The following is a 24,750-nucleotide window of genomic DNA, read 5'->3' as shown; positions in this document are numbered from 1 at the left end:
GCGCTTCTTGTTCATCCTTGCAGCATTGCTCTTGCCTTTCTTTTCTATCAACTCTTTAGTCTTCACATGTATTTTCTTCACAAAATCTGCCCTCTTGGATGCCTCCATATTAACTCGCTCATGTATGGGCAAAGGCAACAAGTCAAGTGGAGTAATGGGTTTGAAACCATACACCACCTCAAAAGGACACAGCTACGTGGTAGAGTGGACCGCCCGTTGTAAGCAAACTCCACATGCGGCAAACACTCTTCCCACTCCTTCAGAGTTCTTCTTGATCATGGATCTCAACAGCTGTGACAAGGTTCGATTCACCACTTCAGCTTGACCATCGGCTTGGGGATGACAAGTAGTACTCGAACAAGTAGCTTTGTCCCCGCCTTCCCCAAAGTGTCTTCCGTAAGTAGCTCATGAACTTCACATCACGATCGAAACAACAGTCTTCGGGACTCCATGTAGTCGAACAATCTCCCGAAAAACAGGTTAGCAACATGCGACGCATCGTCGCTTTTGTGGCAGTAATAAAGTGTGACATTTTAGAAAATCTCGTCCACTACCACAAATATAGAATCATGGCCTCTTTTAGTACGCGGCAAACCCAACACAAAATCCATACTTATATCCTCCCGTGGTGTAGTAGGTGCCGGTAACGGAGTATACAAACCGTGAGGCTTCAGCTTGGACTTGGACTTGTTGCAAGTAATGCACCTCTTCACATACCTGTCCACGTCCCGCCTCATCTTTGGCCAATAGAAGTGATCAGCGAGCATGAGTAGCGTCTTCTCACGCCCAAAGTGACCCATCAAACCTCCAAGCATGAGATTCCTGCAATAAGAGCAAACGCACAGACGATTCTAGAACACATAGTTTGTTAGCTCTAAACAAGAACCCATCATGTATGTGATATTTTTCCCATGCTTTACCAATAGCACACAAGCGGTATGGTTCAGAAAAATCATGATCAGTCGCATATAAATCACATAGCACCTCTAATCCAGGAATTTTAACATCAAGATGAGTTAACAAGCATAGTCTTCCTAGATAGAGCATCAGCAACAATATTATCTTTTCCCTTCTTATGCTTAATAATGTACGGAAAAGACTCAATAAACTCAACCCACTTAGCAAGACGCCTATGCAAAGTAGATTGGGCTTTCGGATATTTCAAAGCTTCATGATCGAATGTATGATAAATTCTTTTGGCCACAAGTAATGTTGCCAAACCTCAAGAACTCTAATTAAAGCATACAATTCTTTATCATATATACGATAGTTCAACTTAGCACCGGATAATTTCTCAGAAAAATATGCAATTGGGCGACCCTATTGCATCAACACACCACCAATTCCAATACCACTAGCATCACATTCAATCTCAAATTGCTTATGGAAATCGTGAAGTGCAAGCAACGGTGCGGAAGTTAACAAGCGTTTCGGCTCATCAAAAGCATGATCTTGGGCAACGCCCCACTCAAAGACAACACCCTTTTTAGTCAATTCATTCAAAGGTGCAAAGCAATAGTAGAAAAATTGGGCACAAAACGGCGATAAAACCCAGCTAGACCATGTAAACTTCTAACTTGACTCACATTCATGGGAGTAGGCCAATTTTGAATAGCTTCAATTTTAGACACATCTACTTCTACTCCATGCTTAGAGACAACATAACCCGTAAATATGACCTTATCTTTGCAAAATGTGCACTTCTCAAGATTACCATAGAGTTTACTATCACGCAACACTTGCAAAACATGTCGAATATGTATAATATGATCAGATTCATTGCGGCCGTAGATTAATATGTCATCAAAATACACAACCACAAACTTGCCAATAAAATCACGCAAAACATGGTTCATCGGGCCTCATGAAAGTGCTAGGTGCATTAGTTAAACCAAAAGGCATTACTAACCACTCATATAAACCAAATTTTGTTTTAAAGGCGGCTTTCCACTCATCCCCTTCTTTCATCCTAATTTGATGATACCCACTACGCAAATCAATTTTAGTGAAAATAGCAGCACCACTCAACTCATCTAGCATATCCTCTAAACAGGGAATAGGATGACGATATCGAATAGTAATGTTGTTTATCGCTCTACAATCTACGCACATACGCCATGTACCATCTTTCTTAGGAACAAGAATAACAGGAACAAGACAAGGACTAAGGATTATGCGGATATAACCTTTGTCGAGTAGCGCTTGTACTTGCTTCTCGTATCTCCTTCGTCTCTTCGGGATTCGTTCTATATGGCGCCCTATTGGGCAGCGATGCTCCGGGAATCAAGTCAATTTGATGTTCAATACCTCGCAATGGTGGAAGTCCTGCGGGTACCTCTTCCGGAAACACGTCGCTGAATTCCTGCAAAACATTAGAAACACCAAGAGGAAGAGGGGTCATATCGTTAGAAACCAAAACCGTACCCTTGTACATGAGCACAATAGGCATGGCTGTAGGATCCTCACAAAATTCTCTCATGTCTTGTTTGGTGGCTAATGAGACTAAGGAATTCACTCTCTCACTTTTCGTTATATCACTCACGGCATTACAATTCTCTCGCCTATCTATGGATGCATCCTCCAAGTTTACTTCAATCTTCTGACGAGACTCATTGACAATTTGTCATGTGGTGACATAGGTCGTAAGTTAATTTTCTTGCCCTTGAACTCCAAGTGATATGTATTGGCGCGGCCATTGTGTTGCACGAACGGTCATAGAGCCATGGCCGGCCCAACAACGAGTGACAAACCGTCATAGGAACCACATCAAAATCAATGGAATCCTTATACGGTCCTATCTCAAAATCAACACGCACCATGTGGCTCACCTTCATCTCACCATTATTGCTCAACCACTCGAATATAATATGGATGCGGATGCGGTAGATACTTCAGTTTCAGCTTGGCACATAACTCTTTGCTTGCTAGATTGCGACAACTCCCGCCATCAATAATGACCTTGCAAGCTTTATTAGGACCAACTAGTGCCTTTGTTTGGAACAAATTACAGCTACGTGTAGATGCACTTGATCGCACATTAAGAACACGCTGCGAGACAACAATAGTTTGAGCTTCAGAAGGGAAAGCATCAAAACCATCACTATCATAATCATCCTCATCTGGAGCATTTGGATCAACATCATCTCCAGTTTCATACTCATTGTCCTCATTAATGATCATAACTTTGCGGTTAGGACAATCTCGCTTGAAGTGACCCTTGCCACCACATGTATGACAAACCATATCACGGTTAAGTGCCATTGTCGACATGTTAGAACTAGTTCCACTTGCTGCAGGAGCGGGCTTCTTTGTGTTGGTGACACTAGAAACCGGCTTGCTAGACGAAGAAGGAACATCCGCAGGCGCGTAGATGGCGCCATGGAGGGCGGCGCGGGGTGTGTAACGCCCAGCGCCTGTAGCACGGCCCTTCATTTGCAGTTCTTCAGCCAACTGTGACTCGGCTTCTCTTGCATGATGTAGCAACTCATTCATAGTAGCATAAGTGTGATGACGCACAATACCCTTGATGTTAAATCTGAGACCATTCAGAAATCGCCGTAGTGTCATCTCAAGGGATTCTCGGACACGGGCACGCTGCATAAGCATCTCCATCTCCATGTAATAAGCATCAACTGTCAACACACCTTGTTTCAATTGGGTCAACTTGTCAAAGACGGAACGCAAGTAATTGGTAGGCACAAAACGAGCTCTCATTGCCGCCTTCATAGCACGCCATGTGATAATAGGCAGCTCACCATCTTCTTCTCGAGCACTCACAAGTCCATCCCACCAACGCAATGCATAGCCATCAAATTCAGAGGAAGCAAGCTTGATCTTCCTATCTTCAGTATAGTCAGGATGTAAACGCCATAATCTCTCAATCTTCAGCTCCCATGTAAGATATTCTTCAACATCAGTACCTCCTTCAAATCTGGGAATTGAGAACTTGGGCTTACCCAAACCATCGTCTTGTTGTTGGAGAACACGTTGGGCTCCGACGGGGACAAAACCACGACCACGGAACGCATCACCAACGCCACGTCCAAGACCACGACCAACACCACGCCCTTGAGCAGGAGCAGCTTCAGCATTGTCACCTTGCACACTGCCATCTTCGTCAAGCGGTGGTTGTTGTTGCACCATTGTACGTATCTCACCAACGGCGGTTGTCAAAGCTTGTATAGATGCTTGAAGAGTCGTCACCGATGTTTGAACGGTATTAACCGCTGTAGTAGTCTCATCGACCTTCAAGTGAACACTCTGAATATCCTTGTCCAACGCTTCATTGGCAACACGGATTTCACGTTGGAGGTGATCACGTAGTGCCTCATACTCCAGCCAAGTAACTGTCGTTGCTGGATCCTTTTTCTGCATCACATCAACATTCTCGGTAGAAGACATGATTAGTAGGTTAGTGCACTAAACAAAAATCTTTGGTGGTACTCTTACAACTCACTCAAAACTGATAAGAAAGGTAAATCTTACCGCTCCAAAGTGAATTAGTATTGCTTACCAACTTGGATTGACGGACTAGTGCACGGATGTAGCGAAGCGAATATCAAGGGTATAAGAACAATCACACGACAAAGCAGGATATATGTGGGGCTGTAGGTGGGCTACCTATTTGCACCAATAACAAGCTCTAGCGCTGACCGTAGACAACCAATGATACTCACACAAGGCGATATAATGGGGCAATGCAACTATATGTAGGAAAAGTTGCAATGCACTAGAGAGACGCTAGCAAAGCTCAACGAGACAAGCACAAGATTGCTCAACTACGGGTGCAGTAAAGTAAACTTAGGCCTTCACTTGATTCAACTAGCACAACACTTTTCTTTTTGGATTTTTTTTTTTTTGTAGAACACACGCAGCTATGTAGCTCTTTTTGCTTCTTTTCAATTTTCTCTTTTTTTTTTGATTTTCTGACACAACTCCTTGATAACACGGCCAACAGAAATTGCAAAGCACCAAAACCTAACGAGCAGCCTGTCGAGCGGTAAAACTAGTCTCTTCTGGGGAAGTTCCTAGTCACTTTATATCGATAGGCTGTGTCTATGGTTGGGAACAAGCACACTGGACGCTATGTGGACTCGGAGTAACAAAACTGACACACTATGATAAACTAGAAGATAGAGAAAACTCAAACCCTAACAATTCTACTAGATGAAAGATAAAGAGACGCAAAAACAACTACGAAAAGCAACTAAAACTCGAAATTAGTGCAATCTAAAGGCTATGGCAAACCCTAACCCTAACTTTTTATGGCTTTTTCTGGATAGGAAAACACTCACAACTCAACTATGGGGTGGATTGTGGATGGCTTACCGAGGAAAACTGGAAATCTGATACCAAGATGATAAGGGGTGGCCCGATCTTCTCAGTAAGCGACGGGTGGTGATGAACACGTGATGGTAGCAGCGGATGAAATCGATGATGATGAGAAGGATAACTTGTATGACGCCGACGAAGTCTCTCGATTGATTCCTGATGCCAATGCAACAGCTCTCAACCCTGCAAGATATTCGCAACTCCACACACTTGCGCACGTAGCCGCCGACCACGAAGCGGTAAATTGCAATCTTCTAATCCCCAATGGAACAAGCAGATCACACAAACTTTCGGTAGCATAAAACTCCGCATCGATGCGAATTGGAGAGTAGTATTCAATAGTTTTGCAGAGCAAACAACTAAGAACTAGGGTTTATCTTAAACGTGGTCTAAAGCAACTTTGGGGGCGTCCCAGGGACTTATATAGGCGTTCGGGACGACCTCAGGTCGAAAAAGTACGGAAATAACCGACCCAGAATAGATCTGGTCGAGACAGACTCGGACTCGGCCGGTCTGGGGGCCGGTCGACCGGGTGGTCCGGTCCTAGACCGGGTCTGTGACCGGGCGGAAACCGGACGAAGGGTCCGCGTTCCCTGGATGTTGCCCGGATGGCACCGGTGCAAAATCCGGTTTGCGACCGGGTGGCCCGGTGCCACGGCCGGTCTGACCGGGCCTGGGACCGGCCTGAAGAACTCCTCCTCTCGCGCATGCCTCCCGCTCCTCCCTCGCGCGTCCATGGGATGTCTTCACGTCCAGCTCCATGTCCAGCTTCACGTCCAGCCTTCTTGTCCAGCTGCTCCTCTCCTCCTCGTGCGATGCTTGGTTCCTCCTCATACCCGATCATACATAAGTAATACGACTTAGGTAATATAAAGTTCTCGTCGATCAAAGTATCGTTTAGGAACAAGTTCACCTGTTGTTTAAGTAGCTTCGCACGAGCTCGTGTCATTGGTCCAATCCTAACTTCATTGGACTTGAGCTTCACAGCTTCATCTTCATCTTGCAATGACGGAGGTAGTAGTGAGGTAGGGATGTCCTCATCAATTATCCCCACTAATCCCCACTAAAACACTAGTACCAAACAAGGCCTTAGTATAGATGAGTTGATCCCAAAAATTCTGGGTGTGCGGGCACAATGGCTAGCTCCGCCCATGGTGCTTGGTGGTAGGGCCGCGATGTCGACGCCACGTTCAGCGAGTACGGCTACCTTCCACACTTCCGCGGGCAACGGGAGCCGGTCTACTTCCCGCAAGCGGCGATCATGGCGTCGTCGCCTACCACGCAGGGGGCGCCGGCACGAACCGCGGCGTCCGGAACCTCCCGCACCGGATCGTCCGCCGTCGGGCGCACGCGCTCGGCCGCGCCCGCGCCTCCTTCCTGAGGCGTCGTCATCCGCGATGACGCGACGCGCCTCCTCTGCTCCGGTTCGTCGGACGACGGGGTCGGGCCGCTCCCGCGTCAAGGAGGAGGATGCCTCGCCACCACTTCCGCCGGCGAAGAAGAAATGGTGGGAGAAGGAGGCCGAGGCGCAGGCGGCCCTCCGTGGCGACGACGACGAGGAAGAGTTCCCCGCCCAGAGCTTCATCATCGGCCGCTCCGTCGACGAGGACTACCGTCACATCGCGATCGACCCGTGGCAGGCGGCGGTGTGATCCGCCACGGACCACGGCGCCAACTTCGTCGACCTCGCCGGACCATCCGAGCTGCCGGCGCCAAAGGAGGAGAAGGCCGACGAGGAGGAGGCCGACGACGCCGACAGCTGGTCCTTCGGGTCATCCAGCGGCGACGAACTGGACTTCAGCGTCTTCGACTCCCCGCGCCGCTAGACGTTTATTTTTAGTATTTTAGTTTGAATTGGAGTTAAATTTGCTGGTGGAGATGCTCTTGACAAAAGGCCATCCTTATTTTTATCCCGGACAGAGTTTTGTTCGAGGGGAGCAATGGAGCAGAAGTGAGGAGTGAAAGCTTTGTCCAGAAAATCTGCTGTGGTGAAGCAGAAAATCTGTGTGGTGACTGGTGAAGCAGGAAGCACACGTCGGGAGGGCGTGGATCCTCTGCAGTTGTAGTATTACTGTATCCATACAGTAGTTCACAAATCTGCCATCAATTTATAATCGAACGAGCCTCTTCTAACCCTGCGTGCTCACACCTAATTAGAAAAAAAAAGCTTACACTCAAAATTGCATCTGCTCATTGCAGGACATGTAGGCTCATTGCTGAACTTGCAAGGCCGCCGTCGGCAGCGCGCGGCCGCAGATGAGGCCAGCCGACTCATTGCTGTACGGCCGTCGAAGAGGCCGGCATTCCCGGCCGGCCGGCCAAACAGATCCGTGAGTTAGAACCTACAGATTAAAGGTGGATTAAGAGATGCCTCTATTGCAGTTACACCTGCTTAGCTCGATTGATCAATGCGTATTCTGTAGACAGTAGGAGATGATGGTGCTTTGCTTTTTGCGTCTGTTTAGAAGTCATGCCTAGGAATAGAAGGAGGTCCGTTCGATTGCATTTGATGGCTGATTAGGTGAATTACTGCACCCGTACAGTAATAGTACAACTGTAGAAGAGCTGCGCCCACGTCGGGAAGGAACCGCCCCTTCACTCCCTTTCCGACTCATTACCACCACAGCCTACAGGGACACCACAATTCGCTGCCGCCGAGCCGAAACCACTCAAATGGCATTCCCGTGCTCCTACACCGTGCGGCCGCCGCGCGCCGTCCGACCCCGAGGCCAACGCCCCCGTGGTTCCCGCCCCGCGCTGACGGTCGTGGCCGCTGGCACCCGCGCCAGCGGCGCCGAGGCTCGTGCATCCCTGGTGCTGGCTCTCGCCTCACAGGCCCTCGCCGCCTCGCAGCGCCGCGCCGTCGACCTCGTCACCGAGGCCACCAAGTACGCCTTCCCTTCTAGCCGCTTCGAGCCGCGGACGCTCGAGGAGGCCCTCATGTCTGGTCAGTGGTGATTTTTGTCACCAGACCCAAGTGCCTTTTTTCTTGTCCCAAAACTCCAGGGTTTTAGTTCTTGCTTACTGAATCCACCGTTTTCGCAGTTCCCGATCTCGAGACGGTCCCGTTCCGCCTACTGAAGCGCGAGGTGGAGTACGAGATCAGAGAAGTGGAGGTGATTGATGTTGTTATCCAGCGAATTTCTCTTTTCTACTACTGTAGTAGGAATTGAATTATGCATCGGAAGAAGTGAGATCAGTTTTGCACTTTATGACTACTACCCTCATATGTTGTATATTCTGATCAGTCCTACTATGTTGCCGAGACGACGATGCCTGGAAGAACTGGATTTGATTTCAATGGATCGTCTCAGTCATTCAACGTGTTGGCCTCTTATTTATTTGGTAAGGTAATATATATGTTTCCTCTTTGTGATGTGCCAGGAATTCTTTTGCGTGTTTCATTTTGTAATGAACTGCTTAAACTGAAGTGGAGCTTATGGTGGTATGCTTACTTTCAGAACACGAGGTCCGAACAAATGGAAATGACAACCCCTGTTTTTACTAGGAAGGGTGAAACTGGCGGTGAAAAGATGGACATGACTACCCCAGTTATAACAAAGAAGGCACACTCTATATGATTTTCTCATGAGCCATATTCTTCTGGCATGTCTTTAGTTGCCTGAATAGTATTCGATGTGCTTATGGGTTAACACATGTTGAAAATTACCGCATTGAATTTTGATTCATATATGCCTGTCACCTGCAGTCAGCTGATGACAATAGGTGGAAGATGTCCTTTGTGATGCCATCAAAATATGGTCCGGACTTGCCTCAGGCAAAAGACCCATCTGTGACTATTAAGGAGGTGCCCAGCAAAATCATAGCAGTTGTCGCTTTTCCAGGTTCCATCTAATAACCTTTTTACTCCATTTCCAGTTATCAATTAGGTGTTCGGTTGCCTTGTCTTTTATCAAGCAAGATTGTATTTAAATTTTGAAGCAAGTTGGTGGTTATTAGCGCAATCTTTCTCGCAACTGTGACATTAGTCCATTTTTTAACATCTCTACTTTATTTCAAAATTTAAATATTTATTTCAACTTGGAGGATGTATTTGATTGCTTTGTCTTTGATCGAGCAAGAATCTGTTCAAATTTTGAAACAAGTTGGTGGTTATTGGGGCAATGTTTCTCCCTGTTTAGTTCATTACAATTCCATGTCCTGTCCTTGTATTTCTTTGCTAGAGAAATTGGTAACAAAAGCAGATGATATATTCCTTGAGGGTCTTGCATGTGTGATTCCATCGGATATAACTTAGGCAGATTTGAACTGTCCCTGCTTCTTGAATCCTGAGCTCTGAATCTGTACCAAGTACTAGTCACCAGCAATAGCAAGATTTTGATATGGGCTTATTTCCATGACATCACAAAAGAAACCTCCAAGCTGTGTGAAGTACTCAGTTGAAAAGAAGGTCCACCTGGTTTATTTTTCTAACTTAGCAGATCATTGCATAAAAGATACAACAAATTCAGTATTACTACTCCATCTTTCAACTTCAGTCCTCGATAGAGAAATTTAAGATGGTTTATCTCATATTCTGAACCTATAAAGTCAACACTCTCCTAAATTTATGTGAGATATTCAAACTCTCAAATGTTTTGGAAGTCATTACATTTGAAGGAAGGTAGTAACAAAGACCTACCTTCATTCTTTATTAATTTTGTACTTCCGTATGGAATGCCTAGTTATAAAATCCTATCTGTATTGCAATCATTTTGCACCACACTAACAGTCATTTATAAATTTGGTAAAACAGGTTTGGTTTCAGATGATGACATAAGCAAGAGGGAGTCCAGACTACGGGAAGTTCTTCAGAAAGATACCCAATACAGAGTGAAAGAGAATTCAGTGGTGGAAGTTGCGCAGGTAAAGGTTGTTTTGGTAGTCCTAGATAACAAAGACTGATCCATATTTTTATATATAGATTAACAAATATTGATAATATCCTGATCCTGTTTTTTATGAATATACAGTATAATCCCCCTTTCACACTTCCTTTCACAAGACGTAATGAAGTAGCGCTTGAGGTCGAGCGGCTTGGTGGAATCTCCTGATGTCCAACATTGACAACTAAGTTGTTAAAATTTCAGTGTGTATGCAAACACACTTTGTCCCTAATGTATATACATATAATTTTGTTGTTTCTAGTTCAGAATGTATAGCATATGTACATATCTCATTTATCACGTATAATAGTGAAGGGTAAAATCTTACAGGCTAAACTTTGGTCTCTTTATTTGTTTTATGAATGTATGATAGCATCCGTTTAGAAGACTGTTGTATCTTAAGATTTCTTTGTCCACACTCAATTTTAGTGTGTTTTTCAATACAATTTAAACCTACATGGAGCCTTTTACGGTTGACACAGGTCTAGCAAAGTTTTCAGTTGCCCTATTCTTATGTGCTTTATATTCTCGACATTGATGGATCACTTTTTGCACCCAACTGAAACAGCAGTTGGTGCGAGCATGCTAACAGTAGCACTTGTGAGTTGTGACTTGTGATGCTAAGTATGAAGGCATGGAGCTCGTATAGGCGTGCACGTGTTATATCTCTGGACATTGCAAATGGTATTATTCTGTTAAATGATTTGGCTTGTCACTTACAGTTGCAGATTTATAGGTGACATTCCTCTAGAAGGGTCTTAGATGCCAAAGATTTGTGTATGAGACAAGATTAAAACATTCCGGATTATAATTAAACTGATGAATATGGCTAACACAATTACTTTCATAATTTCATTCAAGAAGATACCATTATAAGAAGGACACGTCTAGCGAGCGGCCGCATGCCCATTAGTTATTCTGAGCGGTCATACTAAAATAGAAAGTGCTCACACGGAAAGATGTGTACAACTGTCAAAAAAGGTAGGCTAGCTGATATCACTTTGTTGTTTTAAAAAAGCTGTAACTTTTAAACCGTGCGGCGAAATTACAATCCGTTTTCACTATTAGAATCCGAACGACGAGAGCTTCGAAACTAGACCACATTTTCATATGTTTCGACGTAATTTTTTAACAAGCAACTTTGATGCACGACAGAGCAACTTTGTTGTGCGGGAAAACAATTTTGGTATGCGGCAAAGCAACTTTGGTGTGCAACAAAAACACTTGATTCACAACGATGGTAGGCTTCACAACAGCTGCAGCAGCAACTCCTAATGTTACTCTACAGGACACTAAAATTGCTCGGCCGAGTACCAAAGTTGCTCGCAGGACACTAAAAATTGCTTGGTCGGACGCCAAAGTTGCTCTGCAGGGTTCGAAAACTCCGTCGCCGGGCACCAAAGTTGCTCTGCAGGGCACTTAAGTTGCTTCGTCACACATTGAAATTGCTCCCATGGACACCAAAATTATTGTCGGGCACCAAAGTTATGCCTTCGTGTACCAAAAAATGTACATATTCGTTGCACACCAAAGTTGCTTTGTCGCACATTAAAGTTGGTTTGCTGCACAATAAAGTTGCTCTACCGCACATCAAAGTTGCTTGTTAAAAAAATTCGTCGAAACATATGAAAATGTGGTCTAGTTTCGAAGCTCTCGTCATGGGGATTTTAGTAGTGAAAACGAATTGTAATTTGGTCGCACGGTTTAAAAGTTATAGTTTTTTTAAAAATGACACATGCTATCAGCTAGCCTACCATTTCATTGACAACTGGACTGCCTGATGCGTGTGCCCGGGACGTCCATCCAGCACGCGCCTGCCCGTAAGATTTCAGGTTATAAGAAGATGGGATTCAGCTCTTACAATTTAAACTTGACGTTAAAAAAAGAAAAAAAACTTCCAGAATAAGTCCGTCCACTGTTTATGTTCATGGTTGTGACCTCACAATCTTAGTAGCCTTTAGTGACAAAATGAAAAGTGGCTCATTTTGGAGATAAAACCTTGTATGTGTTCCCTCAAATTTGGTCTTTCAGCACACAAACAGCACGCGAGTAATATATATATTCGCTAATTTAGCTTGTGGAGAAGTTTGGATTTTCGTGGTAGTTTGTATGTCCTCTTTTTTCATTCACAAATGTTTGTTTGTCCCTAATTGCCAACATATAATCTTATAGAACTGGTTTTTAATATATAGTGGCAAAAGGTCATGCAACGTAGCTCCCCCCGTCATGTGCATGACTATGAATAAGATGCTTTCGCCTGGCGTAGTTTCATATGATGCCAAATTTTGTGTGTGAATAGCATAAGGTTCTTTTCAGCTGTTGTTGCCATCATCTCTGATGTCAATTTATATTCTAGAGGGCAAACTGTAAAGGCATCTCTCTGACAACTGTAAGATTCTTTTTATAGCACAAAGAAAGTTTTGTCTTACTCTACATCTGGTTAAGCTGGCACTACAGTAGACTGAGAAATTGATGCAACCATCCAGCGGTTCTGCAAGGAAGGCCTTGTAAGTTTCAGCTACGTAAACAACAAGGACACCATATTGGGTTACCGACCAAAACATCAATATTACCGAATTGACCGGTTCATCATCTAGGGTGATCATGGCTCATAATATCCGGACACACTTTCTATATGTATGCGCCTTCTGCAGTTGTGCTTACAATGCGAACTCAATTCCTTCACATTTCCCTGCATCTATAAGGCGGAGCTTATATTTCTCAAAGAGGACGAAGGCAAGATGTTGACTTCTGAGAAAAGTGCAATTTTCATTGCGCTGCTGTATATGAGCTTTCTTGTGACCCATGCATGTGACACTGGTAAGTGTTCTATGGTCCTGCATTCCCCAATGCGAGTTCCTCCCAAGCTAGTTTATTTCTTCTGTTGCATAGTACTCCAGTTGATTTATTGTGAACCGTCCATATGACTGTAGCACAAGTTTTGTCTTCCATTGTACATTCTTTTCAACCTTTTCAAGACTCTCAATTTGGTTCTTAAGGTTCTTAAACTGCTTGTAATTCAGCTGCTTTTGTAATTGTCCTTTTCTGACCTAGTCAAAAGATCATCTGCCTACTATTTATGCTAAAACATAAAACCTGTAAGGTCCTTGCTATAATTCTGGTTTCTTTTCATACTTCTACTGAATGGTTTTTCACTGTCAGCATGCCCCTCTTTTTATTGTCAACATGCCACTCTTTTCATTCTTCTGTTGAATGGAGTAGTAGAGCCTAAAAGTGAACAAAGTAATACGATGTCGCACGGGGTTAGACCAGTAGTACTTTTTTTTTTGCAACACATACATCGCGCCTGTTCCATCATCCAGTTTATAATCATTGCAGGATATATTCAGAGCAACATTTTTTACTAGAATCCCACAAAACCAATCAATAAGAACCGAGAATTTTGGGAATAAATATGATGTAGCCACCTCAGGAATTTATCAAGTGAAAAAAAATCTAGCAAGCCACAGAACTGCGGAAACGTTGGAAAATATGCAAATCAGGGAGTTAATATTTGACTAGTGCTGACATATTTTGCACGAAATTCCTTGTTGATATATGAATTCTGATCTACCCTTTCTGCCTTGAAGCAACTGGTGTGAGATTTGGTTACAGTGGAAAAACTGGTCCGAAGCATTGGGGGAGCTTAAGTCCTAATTTCACACTTTGCTCAAAAGGAATCTACCAGTCTCCAATTGACATTGTGAAAGATTTTGCGGTCCACAACCCGAAAATGGAGCCCCTCGAAAGGGATTATACTGCTGCAAATGTTACAATGGTTGACAACGTCTTCAACATTGCGGTTTGCTCTGAGCCTCTGAACCAGACAGTTATTTATGTTAACGAACAGAAAAATCTATAATAAAAGAATGACAAGACGTGAGTTAATATCATACTCTTAATAACTTAGATAATGCATATTATTTAACCTGCTCCACATATTGTAGTTTTTTCTATAAACTATGTAGGTGTAACCATAATAACAGTTAATAAAAAAGAAATGGAAATATACATTCTGTTACGTACATGTAGTGAATTATGAAATCATTGGGTTCATTGATTGATGTAGCTGAGATATAATGACACTTCTGGGGCTGTCAAGGTTGACGGAAAGAAGTATAAACTGAAGCAATTGCATTGGCACTCTCCCTCAGAGCACACGATCAATGGCCAAAGGTTCCCATATGTACAACCTTTGACAATTGGAAAACAGGAAAATCATGCATTCTTTGTTGTACTAACTGTGTCCACCACTCTCTTACCCTGATAGATTTGCGGTGGAGCTCCACATGGTTCACTACGCTGATGATGGCAATGTAACTGTTGTGTCAATCCTTTATCGGTACGGGAAACCAGATCCGTTCCTTTTCCAGGTAAATCATTGTGATACGTTAGAAGGGATGTATTATATGTTACTGCATTGTAGAACACTGCACAGTGCAATTTTTAATCATGACCAACCTGAGGATATGATTCATATAAACCCGAGTATGAGTTTTAGATCTACCTCCATCAGGCCGTGCTGTTTTTGATGGCAAGATAGTACGGATCTGAACTATAATGACCTCAATACCTAACGTCAATATGAGGCTACAGTCATTGAAATGGTATTAACCTTAGTTAGTCAATTTAGTGTAGTTAATGACAGGCTCTGTTTTATTGAAATAGGCAAAGATAATTTGACCGGTTCAAGAACTGGATAACATGTATATCGGATTTGAACCAGATCACTAGGACACTGCTAGTACTGTCGCATGCTTTGTCTACAAGTATATATGACTACTTCTGCTTCGTACTTACAGATAAACGATACGCTAGCTGAATTATCTGCGGAGGGATGCAAAGCTGAGAAAGGCGATCCTCTCCCTGTTGGGGTGGTGAACATGAAGGAACTAAGACAGGGTGCACATAGGTATTTCAGATATCTCGGGTCTCTCAGCGCACCTCCATGCACGGAAGGTGTGATCTGGAACATTCTTGGCGAGGTATTCCCACATGGAAAACAGTGTGCAAACTCTATTTCGCATGATGTGTATGCATTGGAAATTACTGAAATATTTTGAGATGTCTCGCAGATAAGAGAAATGACAAAGGAGCAGGCTGCTGCTTTGATGGCTCCTCTGGAGGGGAGTTACAGGCACAACTGCAGGCCGTTACAACCACTGAACGGACGCACCGTGCAGTTCTATGAGAGGTCACGAAAGCTCTAAATATTCTATAGCCTGCTGGCGTTCGATTCACGGTGAGTTTAGCTTGTCTGGGTGCCAATCATGGAATATGTGTTAAGTGTTTTTTGACTGTAAGAATATGTGTAAGTTGACACATCCATTGTAATAAAGTGTAGCTCGAGGAGTTGGTATTCTTTTGAGACGACTGTAAGAATATGTTTAAGTTAGCACATCGATTGTAATAAATTGTAGCTCGAGGAGTTGGTATTCTTTTGAGACCAGAAACTCTTTTACAATCATTATCGTTTTTTTCTTGTGGTATCGCTGGGTTGCTGGTCAGAAAATCAAACAAGAATATTACATTGAAATAGCTGTGTTATATATACTCCATCTGCTTCACAATGTATGTCATATTTTGGTAAACTATTTGGCATCCTATATATTTTGACTTTGTTTATCATATATCTGAAAGAACTCCATGATACGCTAATTTGAATTTCTTGAAGGAACACAGAAATGGATTGAAGAAATTTGCATCAGCCAAGATAACTTTTCTCAACTATAAATTCTGAGCAGTAGGCCAAGTTTTGCTTGCACCGCTCCCAAGATGACATGTAACTTCAAAATGGATGTTGAAAGCAACACACTTCACTCTCACCATCACTTTGACTAGCTGCTTAAATACCAGGAACCGGCTCCCCTAGGGCTCACAAGGAAAGTCAGGAGAAACAATGAAGGAAGTGTGCTCCATAATTAAAGACAATAGCTTGGTGTTATTCCAATTTACTTGAGGATGATTAGTCATGTATTGTAAGGGCAGAGATCAAATAGTCCGACCTCAATACACCGACAACAGGAATAAGTGAGTGAAAAAATAAGCAAGTATTGAGAAAAACAAACATTACTACCAGAATATAAGTAGAATTGTCGCGAAAGGTACCCCCTTCATCCACAAATAAATGTACTTTGAACTTTTGTTCTAGGTCGAGCTTTTGAAAGTTTGATTATCTTAAATATAGAAAAGACTAACGACATATATGATGTCAAATTGATACAGTATTGGCAAACTATATGTAAAAATGAATCTAGTGATACTATATTAGTGTCATAAATGCTTGAAACTTTTCCTATAAAGTTTGTAAGACTTCTAATGTTTTCACTTATGAAAAAAACTAGAAGTACGGTTATTGGTGTATGGAGGGAGTAGCTAAAGAACTGTTGTTGAAAGCAACATGTTTCAGTCCACGATTAGACTATACTAGCTACGTAAATTTCAAGACGGGCTGGATAATTAAATACAACAATATGGTGTTATTCTAATTTAGCCACGATGCCTAGTTATTATGGTAAGGGCCAAAAATAAAATATACTGACCTTAATTAGTCGAAACATGAATAACAAAGTGAATAAAAGAAAAGCAAACTTTAAGGGGGAAAGAAGCACTACTACCATATCTCTGCATATCATAAATAAGTGTATTTTCCACATGCCTTGGGTGAAATTTTTACTATTAATATCATTTTAATTATATTAATTGATAGTTTAAAAACTGTATGTATAGATTTTTCTTGAAAATTATTTTCATAATATTTTAATTTGGTATACACATACATTTAGTAAAAATTAGTGGCCAAAGTTACTCTAGAAGACTGTGTCTGAAGCTTTTTTGTGATAGGTAGGGAATAAGTATAATTTTCTTGACATGTGACTTAAGAATGGCCGTCATAAGCCGCTCAAAATTTAACATCTCTTAGCTTTCCCTGACATATGATAGATTTTTAGAGATAACTGCCACAATGTATCGTATCTTAGATATGTTTGCTAAATATTACAGTAGGTACACTCTTATAAAAATCCTATGAATCTGATTGGGTGATAGTATGAGATTTAATGACATATTCCTATATGATTGCATGTAGAGATTGCATATAAGATAAGATATTTCTTAATATCCCCTTATAAATTATACCCACACATAGAAAAAACCGATGAAAAAGAGAAACAGAGTTGCAAACTACAAAACAAAAGAAACAGTTTCTACCATGTATCATCTTGAAAAGGGAAACCACTCTCTATTCTTAAAGTGTGTCATTTCCTTACCTTTGTAAAAATATCTTTACTTACCAAAGTGGTAATATTCTTGTTAAATGATCCATAAAATATCTATTAAGCACTGAATTATGGCTAGGTTCGGCTCGGTTGACTGAATTTGTGATTACATATAAAATATACTCAATGAAACAAAATGTCTTGGCTAAGAGATGGTGCTACGGTGGAGCATTACTGCATTAGGAGCAGCCGCAAAAGACATATTTCATCCATGACCAGTCTTCCATTAGCTGCCTAAAATCCAAAGTGTATACTATATAATAATAAAATGTTATCCAAATTTAGTTGAGGATGTCTAGCCATTTATTGTTGGAGCCGATATCACGTACACACCAACCTTGGTAAATTAATGGTAACAAGAAGAAAATGAAGAGTACTCAACAAAACAAAATGTCATGGCTAGAGATAGCACCACGCTGGAGCATTAGAAGCGGTAGCAAAGCACATGTTTCATCCATGATCGATCCTCCACTAACCGCTTTCATTCCAAAAATTTGTTGTATAATAACAAAATGTTATCTGAATTAAGTTTTTTTACATTGTACCTGAGTCTAGTTGATGATGCCTAGTTATTGACCGTTGGACCCAAAATCACATACACACCGGCCTTAAATAATTAAATCAACGGAAAGAATAAAAAATGAAGCAAGTTTCCAAAGTGTGTTGTATGATAACAAAATATTATCTGAATTTAGTTTTTTCTGACATGCTATCTGAGTTTAGTTGATGATGCTTAGTTATTAATTGTCGGACCCAAAATCACATACACGCCAACCTTAAATAATTAAATCAAGGGTAACGATAAAAAAGCAAAGCAAGTTTTCAAAGTGTGTTATAATAACAAAATGTTATCTGAATTTAGTTTTTTTACAAGATATCTGAGTTTAGTTGATGATGCCTAGTTATTTATTGTTGGATCCAAAATCACATACACGTCAACCTTAAATAATTAATTCAACAGTAATAATAAAAATGGAGCGTGTTCTCATGAAAAATGAGTAATCTCTAGAAGTTCCAAAGTGTATTATAATAACAAAATGTTTTCTAAATTTTGTTTTTATCTAAGTTTAGTTGATGATGCCTAGTTATTTATTGTTGGACCCAAAATCACATGGACGTTATTAATTCAGCGGTAAGAATAAAAAACATACCAAGTTCTGATGAAGAATAAGTAATCTCTAGAAGGGCACATCCGGTAAGAATAAAAAGATAAGTAATTCAACTGTAAAACAGAGCAAGTTCGGAATTTAGTTTTTTACATGATACCGGAGTTTAGGTTATGATGCCTAGTTATTTTTTGTTGGACCTAAAATCACATACACGCCAACCTCAAATAATTAATTCAACTGTAAGAATAAAAAACAGACCAAGTTCTAATAAAAATAAGTAATCTCCAGAAGTTCCAAGCTGTATTGTAATAACAAAATATTTTCTAAATTTTGTTTTTTTACATGATATCTAAATTTATTTGATGATGCCAGTTATTTATTGTTGGACCCAAAATCACACACAATTTATTCAATGGTAAGAATAAAAAAACTAACCGGGTTCTGATGAAAAATAAGTATTCGCAAGAAGTAACTAAACGGTAAGAATAAAAATTAATTAAACGACAAGAATAAAAAAAACAGAGTGAGTTCCGATGAAAAATAAGTATTTCAACGATAGAAGGGCCCAAAATCACACACACGTAATAATTCACGATAAGAATAAAAAGCCTGACCGAGTTTTGATAAAAATAAGTAATCTCTAGAAGGGTCCATCCAGTAAAAACAAAAAAATTAAACGGTAAGAATAAAAAATAAACAAAGCGAGTTATGCAGAAAAATAAGTATTTCAACGGTAGAAGGGCCTAAAATCACACACACGTAATTAATTCAATAGTAAGAATAAAAAACTAACCGAGTGGAAAATAAGTAATCTCTAGAAGGGCTCATCCGGTAAAAGTGAAAAAAATAATTGAATGGTAAGAATAGAAACGAAACAAAGCGAGTTATAATGAAAAATAAGAATTTCAACGGTAAAGGACTCAAAATCACACACACGTATTTAATTCAATGGTAAGAATAAAAAACTAACCGAGTCTGATGAAAAATAGTTAATCTCTAGAAGGGCTCATCCGGTAAAAGTGAAAAAGTAATTAAACGGTAAGAATAGAAAAAAACAAAGCAAGTTTTGATGAAAAATAGGTATTTCATTTCAACAGTAAAAATAAAAAACTAACCGAGTGGAAAATAAGTAATCTCTAGAAGGGCTCATCCGATAAAAGTGAAAAAAATAATTGAATTGTAAGAATAGAAAAGAAACAGAGCGAGTTATGATAAAAAATAAGTATTTCAACGGTAAAGGACTCAAAATCACACACACGTATTTAATTCAATGGTAAGAATAAAAAACTAACCGAGTCTGATGAAAAATAGTTAATCTCTAGAAGGGCTCATCCGGTAAAAGTGAAAAAAGTAATTAAACGGTAAGAATAGAAAAAAACAAAGCAAGTTTTGATGAAAAATAAGTATTTCATTTCAACAGTAGAAGGGCCCATCCGGGTTCGAACCGGAGACCTATTGATCTGCAGTCAATTGCTCTACCACTGAGCTATGGACCCCTTGTGATTTTCATTGTTAGCACACGTTAATAAAATGATGAGTAGTTCGGCAATGCCATAAATGATGACAAACCGCACCTCACAACATGAGCTTCGTTCCCGACTTCGCCTACTACGAAAAGTAGGCTTCGTGCTGAATCTTTCGCAAGAAAAAGAAGATTTCAGACTTGATGCAGAGCATCGTATGACATACACAAGTGACGCAGAATGGATAAGACCGAAATTTTCAGCTTTCCAGAATAGCACAGCCCGCAATTTTATACTGTCAAGTGTCAACACGCTCAACCTCTTATTTATGTACTGTCCAGAAAATACATACAGTACAAACGCTCTGGCCGATAGAGCTTTCTGTTTTATGTACAATACAACACTTACAAAACCAGCTTAGACAAAACACGATTTCACAGCAGGGCATGCCATGGACGCGATTTTTAAAAAGAAGAAATCAAAACACTACATTTGCAACACATACAACACCAGCGCCACAAACAGAGGATGTCATTGATCAGAGTAATCAGTTCGGACGAGGCCCCTCATCCTTCTGCAGGAATCAAGAACAAAATTATCAATCGCCGCACATGAAGCAACTTCGGCAAACAAAAGTCCGTAGAAATCGTTTGTTTGATAAGTTACCTTGTCCCCTTTGCCGGCGGCCGTCCTCTTTGCCGCGTCGGCCTTCTCCTGGTCCGCTTTCCTCCTCAGCTTTTCCAGCTTCTCCCTCTCCATCTTCTGCTCACGGAATCAATACAAATCTTCAGGGCTTGCACAAGTTCATAAAAACAAAAAAAAAAAATGCTAGCTGCAGCTAAATCTGTCTGCAGTCACCTGTATGTAGACGTTCTCGGCGGCGCGCTCCTCTTCGCTGAGCACCCTGCCGGAGCGGATGCTGTCACCGAAGTAGCGCGGCGCGGGGCGGCTGCCACCGATGCCCTCCATCCTCCTCGTCACGGTCACCGCGACAGCCGACCACGAGGGCCGAGAGATCCTTGCTGCGGTCGCTCTTATACTAGCCATCTATACCAAGGATCAGCTTCTTGCTCCCCACGAATAGACTACACCCACCTCCAAGCTTCTTCTTGCTTCCCAAGTGTATACGACGACGTTGAGATGTTCGAGATGCTGATAACTCACGCCCCTTCTTCTTTTTATTGAAGTGAAAGAAGGATAAGGATGTGCTCGAAGTTGCTGGATAAAGGCAAAGGAAGCGGTTTCGAGAAACAGCAGCTTCTTTGCCGCCCCGCTTGTTGTTTTGGAATGTTTCCCGTTGTATATTAGTACTCCCTCACTGGTATATGATTTTTACTAACTTTTTTAGTAAATGCATATATCTTGATGCATATTAGTGCGTAGGCTCATTCATTTTGTTCCGTATTTAGTTGTCTAGTAAAGTCTTACATTAGACAACAGAAAAAATATTTTTTTAAGAAATGGCAAAAAGACAAGTATTTATTTTCCACTACAGGCTTGAGAATCTTCGTGCGGATCTGTTCAACAATACTCTTAGGGTGTGTTTGTGTAATGTCCCAGGTTTACAGACGATCGAGGGGTAGATTTTAGAAAGGGATGTGCATTGCATAGTAAATTCTGGGGAAATTTCGCGCTTTTAAACAAAAACTGCATCGAAGGGGGACAAGTTTCTCTCTCGACACCTTACAGTGGTTAGGGTTTCGAGAGTGCGACAAACTTGCATCTCACTTCACTAGTTTAGGGTTTTGAGAAGAGGGGAGAGTTTGCATGATTGAATTCTAAATAAAGTGACATGGTTGAATTCAAACCAATGATGAATTTGAATTTCAACTTCAAATATTAAATAATTACCCTAATATTGAATTGTGAGGAAATTCATTAAGTAAATAATAAATAATCAACAATATGAGCAATTAAAGTAAAGTAAAGCTCATTAGAGAAAAACCTTGAGCTTTATTGATCATCACACAATTTACATTGTCATTACAATATTCATAAGAGAAAAGAAATGAATAATACAACATATTACAAGAATTGCTCAAATAAGAAAAAGAAGATTACAAATGATGACCTATCCTAAATTACAAGTCTAGTTTCATAAAGATGATTGAATCTGATGATCTTCATCTTCACTTGATTACACTCTTGATTCCCTGCACAAAATCACAACAAAAAGAAGTTATGCCAAGTGGCATAGCCACTTGGCAGGTTAGAAATCAAATGAAAATAGGAAAATGATCAGATAGGACCAAAGTGGCCGAGCTGATCCATGCCACAGCCAAGTTCCAGGACCAGGTGCACAGCACATGCCTACACACACACATCCTGCTCACAGGGCTGTGTGCATGCAGCACACATACACAGTGAGTCACCAAAGTGACAAGCAAGAGCTGTCGACCAGGGAGAGCAAGAGAGCACCATATATAACCTTTTCAGAGCCAAACCCTAGCCATTTGCTTCATCCATCGACAGGCAGCAGTGGTAAGTCACCAAGAACACTAAGAACAACTAGAACAAGAAGAACAGCCAGTGCTGTTCAATCTGTTCAACCTCACCACTGAACCAAAACAAGATCACCAGGAGGAGCAGGACAAGTAAACCAACCACAAGTTCATCACAGAAGCAAAACCTCTACATCAACAAATCATCTAGGAGCTGGAGTGAGGTATAAACAAGATCAACCTGAGCAAAACTCTGTTTTGCTCATAAATAAGCATACACTTGCATCACAGAAGCAAAGTGGGTATGAAACCCTGTTTGCATCATCATTTGGCTACTAGGCCTTTTGGTGCAAGCAAACTAGAGAACAGACAGATGGGAGATTTCCAGGGGAACATTGGCATGTCAACAAGATGACATACCGTGAGAAATCCAACCTGGATTAATCCCTAACTAGCCATTCCAAAATCATCTAGCACCTAAAGCCAAGCAAGCCATCGGATATTAGACATATCCCGTCTATTTTTGTTGTCAACGATGAAAGGTACTCGGAAAACCAACATGGTTACTTCCAGTGAGTTATCCATCAAATCACAGACCAGCCAACAAATAGGGAGCTACCCTAGGGCAAGCACAAGACTACCGCCAGTGGTCACCTCAAACCCTAGATCAACCACACCAACAAGCCAAATGCATATATCATCACCCCGATTGGGTTCAAAGAAGGGCTAGGGTTCCCAATCACCGTGGGCATCCATCTAGCCTAATCCAACCAACTGTGATGATCATCACTCGTATAGTTCACATCAATTATCCACTTGAATTAATTAAAGCAACATAGATAATTGAGATTAACAAGTAAATCATAAAACAGACCCATGCTAATGATCCAATGGATCACTGCAAGTGTCAGCAGATGCTTGAGCAAGCACTTGCACTAATGTGTGCCACACACATACATAGAATCAAGTAACAGCATGGCACAGGCAACAACTACATCATATACTGACCAACAGTTAATGAGCACATGAACACCAGAGCCTGCCATAGCATGCTAGAGCATGCTAGAGAATCATTAAGCAACAGAGCAAGGACCATATATCTAATTGGCCACAGATAATCAACACATGAACCAGCCAATAAGATCAGCCACGGTGAATTGAACAATTGCATCACGTATAAGTGAATAGAGCATTATAATTGTATCCGTAAGCACTCCATCAAGGAATGGAGTTGTTAATGCAACATGCCTAGGCTCAATTGAGCATGTCCAGGGATTAGAGCACATATAATAGCACATCCGGAGCACCGGCACTTGCCAAAGGCAAGGATCATCACAGAGATGATCAAGCCAAGAGCAATCTATGGCATATACAGGAGAGGAATTTTATACGTGAGAATCAGTAGGAATCACTAGATTACACAGAGCACCACATCATGCTCGGGAGCAATAATTCATAAGTCGCATCAGCAAGCAATTGAGCAAGAACAAGTAGCACAGACAACCCAAGCGGTGGTAGCGAGCAAGAACAAAGACGACAGGCGAACAGCAGCAGCATCACGGCATGGCCGCACCTCTATGAGGCACGGCAAGCCAGAGATCGAGCTAGACGGAGAAGAGGAAGGGAAGGAGTAGAACAGGCAAAGGAGAGAGAGCAGGAGGTGGCGCACATACCCGGGGCTAGCAGACGAGCAGATGCGGCCATGGCGGCCACGGCGGCGCGCGCCGAGTGCTCGGTAGCACCTGGCCAGGCCAGGCCATGCGCCGACAAGCGCCGTAGCGCCCCACACCACCGTGGCGAGGCCCACGGCGGCGCCACCGCGCCTGGAGCCCAGTGAGCAGCGGGATCACCACGATCCCGTAACCCTAGCCGCCGCAAGGGAGGTCGAAGACGAGCTGGAGTAGCACCGTTCTAGATCGACGCGGATGAAGGTGACCGCCGTCGTGAGGCGCGTCGATTGCGCATCATGGCGGGGGCCAGTTCCGGCGGAGCTCGCCGGAATCGAGCGGCGACGGCGGTGGCGACGCGAATCGCCAGAGAGGGATTAGGGTTAGGGTTCGGCCGCGCGTGAGAGGGAGAGAGAGGAGTGGAGCTGGTCGAGCCGGACCAGGCCGGTCGGTTCGACCTAACCCACTGGGTTCCACTGACAGGTGGGCCCAGGGGCAAAAAGGACTTTTCATAATTCCATAAAAACATGAAACTTTGAAATTCAATGGAAAATTACTAAAAGTTCTTAAAAATAA

General features: G+C 42.0%; 3 protein-coding genes and 1 non-coding gene across 4 annotated transcripts; 2 read left to right on the top strand and 2 right to left on the bottom strand.

Annotated features, from left to right (window-relative positions):
• The first annotated feature begins 8,004 nt into the window (after positions 1 to 8,004).
• LOC124687196 (heme-binding-like protein At3g10130, chloroplastic) lies at positions 8,005 to 10,696 on the top strand. The gene is made up of 7 exons (XM_047221009.1): positions 8,005 to 8,278; positions 8,377 to 8,447; positions 8,580 to 8,681; positions 8,793 to 8,897; positions 9,041 to 9,176; positions 10,088 to 10,197; positions 10,305 to 10,696. Exons 1-7 carry the CDS (start codon positions 8,005 to 8,007, stop codon positions 10,383 to 10,385), a joined length of 879 nt encoding a protein of 292 aa, XP_047076965.1. The 3' UTR covers positions 10,386 to 10,696.
• A 2,262-nt stretch (positions 10,697 to 12,958) lies between these two features.
• On the top strand, positions 12,959 to 15,427 carry LOC124690088 (alpha carbonic anhydrase 1, chloroplastic-like). Its single transcript, XM_047223523.1, has 6 exons — positions 12,959 to 13,037; positions 13,808 to 14,019; positions 14,287 to 14,393; positions 14,488 to 14,590; positions 15,020 to 15,202; positions 15,293 to 15,427. The coding sequence occupies exons 1-6, from the start codon at positions 12,959 to 12,961 to the stop codon at positions 15,425 to 15,427; spliced, it is 819 nt and encodes a 272-aa protein (XP_047079479.1).
• A 4,600-nt stretch (positions 15,428 to 20,027) lies between these two features.
• Positions 20,028 to 20,099, bottom strand: TRNAC-GCA. Its single transcript has one exon. It is a non-coding gene; the product is annotated as a tRNA-Cys (tRNA).
• A 270-nt stretch (positions 20,100 to 20,369) lies between these two features.
• Positions 20,370 to 21,287, bottom strand: LOC124687195 (uncharacterized protein At2g27730, mitochondrial-like). The gene is made up of 3 exons (XM_047221008.1): positions 20,925 to 21,287; positions 20,733 to 20,828; positions 20,370 to 20,640 (listed from the first exon to the last, which is right to left on the bottom strand). The coding sequence occupies exons 1-3, from the start codon at positions 21,111 to 21,113 to the stop codon at positions 20,614 to 20,616; spliced, it is 312 nt and encodes a 103-aa protein (XP_047076964.1). The 5' UTR covers positions 21,114 to 21,287; the 3' UTR covers positions 20,370 to 20,613.
• Positions 21,288 to 24,750: the final 3,463 nt, after the last annotated feature.

Source organism: Lolium rigidum, chromosome 2 (assembly GCF_022539505.1).
Source record: "Lolium rigidum isolate FL_2022 chromosome 2, APGP_CSIRO_Lrig_0.1, whole genome shotgun sequence".
NCBI lineage: Eukaryota > Viridiplantae > Streptophyta > Magnoliopsida > Poales > Poaceae > Lolium > Lolium rigidum.
This window is presented reverse-complemented; position numbering and strand designations above follow the sequence as displayed.